At 47.3% G+C, this 6959-nt stretch overlaps 2 protein-coding genes across 2 annotated transcripts in view; both read left to right on the top strand.

The window, feature by feature from the left end:
• Positions 1-6959, top strand: part of TESMIN (testis expressed metallothionein like protein) — a 47151-nt gene continuing 40192 nt past the window's right edge. The window contains 2 exon segments of the mRNA XM_054027325.1: positions 1-43; positions 1065-1651. Of these exon segments, the coding sequence (XP_053883300.1) occupies positions 1-43; positions 1065-1651 (630 nt within the window).
• LOC128836761 (myb/SANT-like DNA-binding domain-containing protein 2) lies at positions 3328-6067 on the top strand. Its single transcript, XM_054027326.1, has 2 exons — positions 3328-4406; positions 5466-6067. Exons 1-2 carry the CDS (start codon positions 3863-3865, stop codon positions 5924-5926), a joined length of 1005 nt encoding a protein of 334 aa, XP_053883301.1. The 5' UTR covers positions 3328-3862; the 3' UTR covers positions 5927-6067.

The raw sequence follows: 6959 nt of genomic DNA, 5'->3' as shown, positions 1-6959 counted from the left end.
ATGGAGGGAGAAAGGCGGGAGCTCGCTGCGGGGCGAGGGGAAGGTGAAGGAGGCTGCAGCCTGATCACCCTGGGGTAGTGAGCACACCCTGTTGCCCCACCCACAGGGCGGGGCATGCTCTCTAGCCCCGACATGGGGTGTCCCACTGCACGTCCCCCTCAGCTGCAGGGTGATCCCGGGATAGGGGGTCCCAATGCACATTATACCTGCAGATAGAGGGAGTATCGTGAGCCACACATGGGAGAGCTGTCCCTAATGCAGCCCACAGTGCTCTGGCGGAGATGGGGGTCACAATCCATTCCAGCCTCCCTTGTGCCCCACTGGGGATCAAACCCATGTCCCTCTCATATGGGGCAGGCTCAAAATCCAGACATACACACAGAGGGTTGAGGCTCATGATCCCACTGGGGTCCCAATCTCCCCTTTCTTCTTCTGCAAATGATAACACAGGCAGTGTTTAGAAACCACAGTGTACTAGTTCCTCCAGACACCCCATCCTGGAGTCTGGGCACTAGTTATTTCTTGCCCAGATCCCTGGAGATTCTGGATGCAAGTCTATCACTCCGGCTCCTAGGCACAATATGAATAATAAAACCTTTTCTCGTGTCACTACCGTTCTTTGCACTTGCCCTGTTTTCTCTCCTCTATCCCCTGGGGTTAGAGGATTGTACCTATGTCTCCCCACCACACTCCCGTCTCCCTTGGGGTTGAATATGAGAATCCATCCCACCCCCGTTTGAGTATTGAGAATGATAGTAAACTAGTCTTCAGGGTATGTCTCTCTGTTATATATTTGTAGAGTGGCTAGCACAATATTGCCCTGGCCTCTAGGCACTACTGTAATATAAATAATATTTATATGGAGCTAACGTGACTAACAGTTGCTATAATATAAAGTGTTGGATTTGCATTTTTTTTAAATTGCTAAAATTTCGGCTGCAAATTCAGTTCTGGTTATGAATTTTGCCAACATGTGGGTTTGTTTAGAATTAGACTTTGGTTTGGGCTCACCTTTAATTGTGTGTGTTTGTAGCTTGGTTAAAATTATGCTATTTATTTTATAGAGGGAAGACTTACCAAGAAGAATTTTGATCTAGAAAAGTTAAATATCCCCAAGGAGAAAAACAGATAAAAACAAACTGAGATTCCAACTGTGGCTATGGAAAATCAGACACTGCTTGGTGGAATTTCAAGTACAGAAGATGGATTTATCACTGAAATATTTAGTCAAAATAGTCCATTTAATTCTGAAAACCTTAACTTTGAAAATACAGTAATTAATAAACCTGGTGAAGAAGGGTTTCACTCCAGTCAAGACTGTCATTTATGCACTATGGCTGTTGGAGAAACTTTGCTGGATCAATTCAAATACCCTCTTACTATTGAAGGTCAAAATACAATACTCAAGGTCAAAATACAGCCACTTGTAGAAGACAATCATGATAATGAAATCCTTGGAAAATGTCAGAAGCTACAAGACCTAAATCCTTCAGAAGAAGCTAAACATACATATCCACCTTATCCACCGTCACACTCGTACAATGTCCATTTTCTGTCTTCCTTAATGATGCAACAAAGAAATTCTAATGTTTTGTCACTAAGTACCTGCCCTCCAGAAGGAACAATCAATCAAAATGTCAGAATGATACCAGTAAGATTCAACAAAATAGAAATTTCTATTTATAAACGTTTTCTTGATTTATGTGTGTGAATAAGCACAGTTCCCATATAAAGAGAAAGCATAAGATGCTTTAAAGTTATTACTATATAAGTTGTATTAGCTACAATTTCTTTCTCTTTTATTCTTCTCTTCTATGTAGCACATAGGACCTTCTCCACTGCCTTCCATTTTTGCCAGTCTCCTGCTGCAGTCTTAGGTTCACCATGTCATTTTGATAGCTTTCAGTTCTGCTTGTATTGTGCATTTCCATGTTATCCTTGGTCTTGTTGCTGCTTACCCCAGAGGTTCCAGTCCAACATCCATCTGGTTATTCTATTTGGGTCTTTCCTCCATGTATGTCCTAGCCATCTTCATTTTTTTTCTGTAATTTCCTGTTCTACTGGTTTCTGTTTCATTCTCCTCTAGAGTTCTTCCTTAGTGATTTTTTTCTGGCTATCTGATATTGAGGATTTGTCTAAGGCTGCTAGTTGTTTATGCAAATTTGGAGTTTAGATAGTAAGGTCTTAATAAGTCTCCAAGTTTCAGTACGATATAGTAAAACTGACTCTACAATGGTGTTAAATAGTCAAAGTTACTTGGATGGCAAGATTTGTTTCTACAGATGGGCTTTAGAGTTACAAAGGCATGTCTGGCTTTCACTATTCTCTCTTTAATGTCTTTGGTCCACCTGTTGTACTTACAATGCAGCCAAGATATGTGAAATATCCAACCTTTTCTATGGTTGTTTGCAGTGTTGTAGCCGTGTTGGTCCCAGGATATTAGAAGGTGGGTGAGGTAATATCTTTTACTGGACCAACATCTGTTGGTGAAAGAGACAAGCTTTTAAGATAAGCAGTGCTTTTCTTCCAGTCTGGGAAAGGTACTCAGAATGTTGTAGCTAAATACAAGGTGGAACAGATTGTTTAGCATAAGTAGTTATCACACTTTCTAAGGGACCTTTCAAGGTGAAGTGGCTCATTAGCACCTCTGCAGTCATAGGACAAAAAAGGGAGGCTAGTGGGTTACAGATTGTTGTAATAAGCCATAAATCCATTGTCATTATTAAGACCATGATTTGTAGGGCATGGCTACACTTGCGAGTTAGAGCGCATTAAAGCAGCCCCGGGCACTCTAACTCGACGCGTCCACACTGGCAAGGCACGTAGAGCACCCAGACTCCACGGCTGGGGCGCACCTGGTAATCTACCTCGACAACAAGCATAGCGCTTGCTGCACCCCAGCTGGAGTGCCGCAGCGCCAATGTGGATGCCCTAGTCTATTAATGCGCTCTGATTAGCTTCCAGAAGTGTCCCACAATGCCTGTTCTAGCCACTCTGGTCATCACTTTGAACTCTACTGCCCTGCTCTCAGGTGACTCACCGTCAGACCTGCCCTTTAAATTCTCTGGGAATTTTGAAAATCCCCTTCCTGTTTGCTCAGCAAGGCATGGAGTGGTCTCAGCGAATCTTTCCAGGTGACCATGCCTCCAGGCGCCAGGCGATCCGCAGTATGGAGCAATGCTGAGGTGCTGGACCTCATCAGTGTTTGGGAAGAGGAAGCTGTTCAGTCCCAGCTGCGCTCCAGCCGTTGGAATTATGATACCTTCAGTCAGATATCAAGGGACATGATGGAAAGGGGCCATGACCGGGATGCACTACAGTGCAGGGTTAAAGTGAAGGAGCTGCAGAATGCCTACCACAAAGCCCGCAAGGCAAACCACTCCTCCGGTGCTGCCCCTGTGACCTGCCGTTTCTACAAAGAGCTGGACACAATACTTGGGGGCGACTCCACATCCACTCCGAGGACCACCATGGCACTTAAGGCCTGGTCTACGCTACGACTTTAATTCGGATTTATCAGCTTTAATTCGAATTTACCCTGCAACCGTCCACACAACGACGCTATTTATTTCGATATAAAGGGCCCTTTAAATCGATTTCTGTACTCCACCCCGATGAGCGGAATAGCGCCAAAATCGATTTTAAGATTTCGAATTAGGGATAGTGTGGCTGCAATTCGATGGTATTGGCCTCCAGGAGCTATCCCACAGTGCATCATTGTGACCGCTCTGGACAGCAATCTAAACTCGGATGCACTGGCCAGGTAGACAGGAAAAGCCCCGCGAACATTTGAATTTCATTTCCTGTTTGCCCAGCGTGGAGAGCACAGGTGACCACAGATAGCTCATCAGCACAGGTAACCATGCAGGCCGATAATCGAAAAAGAGCACCAGCATGGACCGTATGGGAGGTACTGGATCTGATCGCTATATGGGGAGAGGATTCAGTGCTTGCAGAACTTCGTTCTAAAAGACGAAATGCCAAAACTTTTGAAAAAATCTCCAAGGGCATGATGGAGAGAGGCCACAATAGGGACTCAGATCAGTGCCGCGTGAAAGTCAAGGAGCTCAGACAAGCCTATCAAAAAACAAAGGAGGCAAACGGTCGCTCTGGGTCAGAGCCGCGGACATGCTGCTTCTATGCCGAGCTGCATGCAATTCTAGGGGGGGCCGCCACCACTACCCCATCTGTGATCGTGGATTCCGGGTCGGGGATAGTCTCATCAGCTACACCTGAGGATTCTGCCGATGGGGGAAAGGAGGAGGAGGAGGAGGAGGAGCTTGCAGAGAGCACACAGCACTCCGTTCTCCCCAACAGCCAGGATCTTTTTCTCACCCTGACTGAAGTACCCTCCCAACCCTCCCAAGCCAGTATCCAAGACCGTGACCCCATGGAAGGGACCTCAGGTGAGTTTATCTTTTAAAATATAAAACTTGTTTTAAAAGCAAACGGTTTTTAATGATTACTTTGCCCTGAGGACTTGGGATGCATTCGCGGTCAGTTCAGCTACTGGAAAAGTCTGTTAACGTGTCTGGGGATGGAGCGGAAATCCTCCAGGGGCATCTCCATGAAGCTCTCCTGGAGGTACTCCAAAAGCCTTGCCACAAGGTTTCTGGGCAGTGCATCCTTATTCCGTCCTCCATGGTAGGACACTTGACCACGCCATGCTTGCAGCAAGTAATCTGGTATCATTGCCTGACAAAGCCTGGCAGCGTATGGTCCCAGTGTTTGCTGGCATTCAAGCAACATCCGTTCTTTATCTTGTTGTGTAATCCTCAGGAGAGTGATATCACTCATGGTAACCTGGTTGAAATACGGGAACTTAATTAAGGGGACAGAGGTGGCCGTTCCTACTGGGCTGTTTGCCTGTGGCGGAAAATAAATCCTTCCCTGCAGTTAGCCAAGCGCAGATGGGAAATTGGCCCTGAGCTTTTCGCGTTTGGCTAGCAGGGATCTTCCCTGTTACCAGCCACGCGGTGGGGGGAGGGGTACCGTGATCATCCCAGAGAAATTATGGCGGGAGGGGGGCGGCGGCGGAGGGGGGTGGTTAGTTTGGTTCCTGCAGGGATCTTCCCTGATGCCAGCCACGCGGTGGGGGGAGGGGTACAGCGATCATCCCAGAGAATTCATGGCGGGGGGGGGGGTGGTTAGTTTGTTTTCTGCTGCTGCTGAATGTTAACAGAAAAACCGCAGCACTCTACAGGCTATGCTTGGTATGTGGGAAAGGAGGGCACAGAAGCTGTAAGACAATGGCTTACCATGGCCGCATGCAAGCCGAATTCTGTTGCCCGGACCTGTGATCTCTAGCAGCAAAGCCACAGGTACTCAGCATTAAGAGGCAAAATGCGACCTTGCACAGAAATCACATGTAATGTGAATAGTGTTAGTCACCGTGAAAGAGTATAAGCATTGTTCTGCAAAATGTATCTTTTTAAACAATTCTCTCTTTTTTCCCCTCCCTACAGCAGCTGCAAATTCCTCAAGCCTCCCTCCTCCATCCCGAAGGCTATCACAGATAAGGCGTCGTAAAAAGAAGACGCGAGACGAGATGTTTTCAGAAATTATGGAATCCAGCCGCAGTGACAGAGCTCATCTGAATGAGTGGAAGGAAACGGTTTCAAAGTATAGGAAAGAAGCCAGTGAACGTGAGGAGAGGAGGGACCAACGTGAGGAGAGGAGAGACGCTCGAGATGAGAGGTGGCGGCAGGAAGATCAGAGGAGGCAGGATGCAACGCTGGGGCTGCTGCGTGAGCAAACAGACATGCTTCGGCGTCTGGTGGAGCTTCAGGAACGGCTGCAGGAAAACAGACTGCCGCTACAGCCCCTGTACTCCCCTCCCTCCTCCCCGTGTTCCGTATCCTCCTCACCCAGACGTGTAAGAACGCGGGGGGGAGGCTCCATACACCTTCCCATTCCACCCCAGTAGACAGCCCAAGCAAAAGGCTGTCATTTTTTTAACCTTTTTTTAGTGGCCTTTTCCTTCCCACCGATCCTCCTCCCAAATCCCACCCGGGTTCCCTCCCTCTTTTTCTAATCTATTAATAAAGAATAAATGATTTTTAAATGATAGTGACTTTATTTGGTTTGAAAGAAAGCTGGGGGAAGGGGGAGGGTGGGTTCCTTACAGAAAATGAGTCAATAAAGGGGGCGGGTTTTCATGAAGGAGAAACAAACAGATATTTCACCCTGTAGCCTGGCCAGTCATGAAACTGGTTTTCAAAGCTTCTCTGATGCACAGTGCTTCCTGGTGTGCTCTTCTAATCGCCCTGGTGTCTGGCTGCGCGTAATCAGCAGCCAGGCGATTTGCCTCCGACTCCCACCCCGCCATAAAGGTCTCCCCCTTACTTTCACAGAGATTGTGGAGCACGCAGCAAGCAGAAATAACAATGGGGAGATTTCTTTGGCTGAGGTCAGAGCGAGTCAATAATGAACGCCAGCGACCTTTTAAACGGCCAAATGCACATTCTACCACCATTCTGCACTTGCTCAGCCTGTAGTTGAACAGCTCCTGACTCCTGTCCAGGCTGCCTGTGTATGGCTTCATGAGCCATGGCATTAAGGGGTAGGCTGGGTCCTCAAGAATAACTATTGGCATTTCAACATCCCCAACGGTTATTTTCTGGTCCGGAAAGTAAATCCCTTGCTGCAGCCGTTTAAACAGAGTAGTGTTCCTGAAGATGCGAGCGTCATGAACCCTTCCCGCCCAGCCCGCGTTGATGTTGGTGAAATGTCCCTTGTGATCCACAAGTGCTTGCAGCACCATTGAAAAGTACCCCTTGCGGTTTATGTACTCGGTGGCTTGGTGCTCCGGTGCCAAGATAGGGATTTGGGTTCCATTTATCGCCCCACCACAGTTAGGGAATCCCATTGCAGCAAAACCATCCACTATGGCCTGCACATTTCCCAGAGTCACTAACTTTCGTAGCAGCACCTGAGTGATTGCTTTGGCTACTTGCATC

The sequence above is a fragment of the Malaclemys terrapin genome, chromosome 4 (genome assembly GCF_027887155.1).
Source record: "Malaclemys terrapin pileata isolate rMalTer1 chromosome 4, rMalTer1.hap1, whole genome shotgun sequence".
Classification (NCBI taxonomy): domain Eukaryota; kingdom Metazoa; phylum Chordata; order Testudines; family Emydidae; genus Malaclemys; species Malaclemys terrapin.
This window is presented reverse-complemented; position numbering and strand designations above follow the sequence as displayed.

Bases quoted from the DNA above. Each gene is read 5' to 3' on its own strand.
- LOC128836761 (XM_054027326.1), top strand. From the start codon at position 3,863: ATGCAGGCCGATAATCGAAAAAGAGCACCAGCATGGACCGTATGGGAG. The intron at 4,407-5,465 runs GTGAGTTTATCT...CCCTCCCTACAG, and splicing joins CCCCATGGAAGGGACCTCAG to CAGCTGCAAATTCCTCAAGC.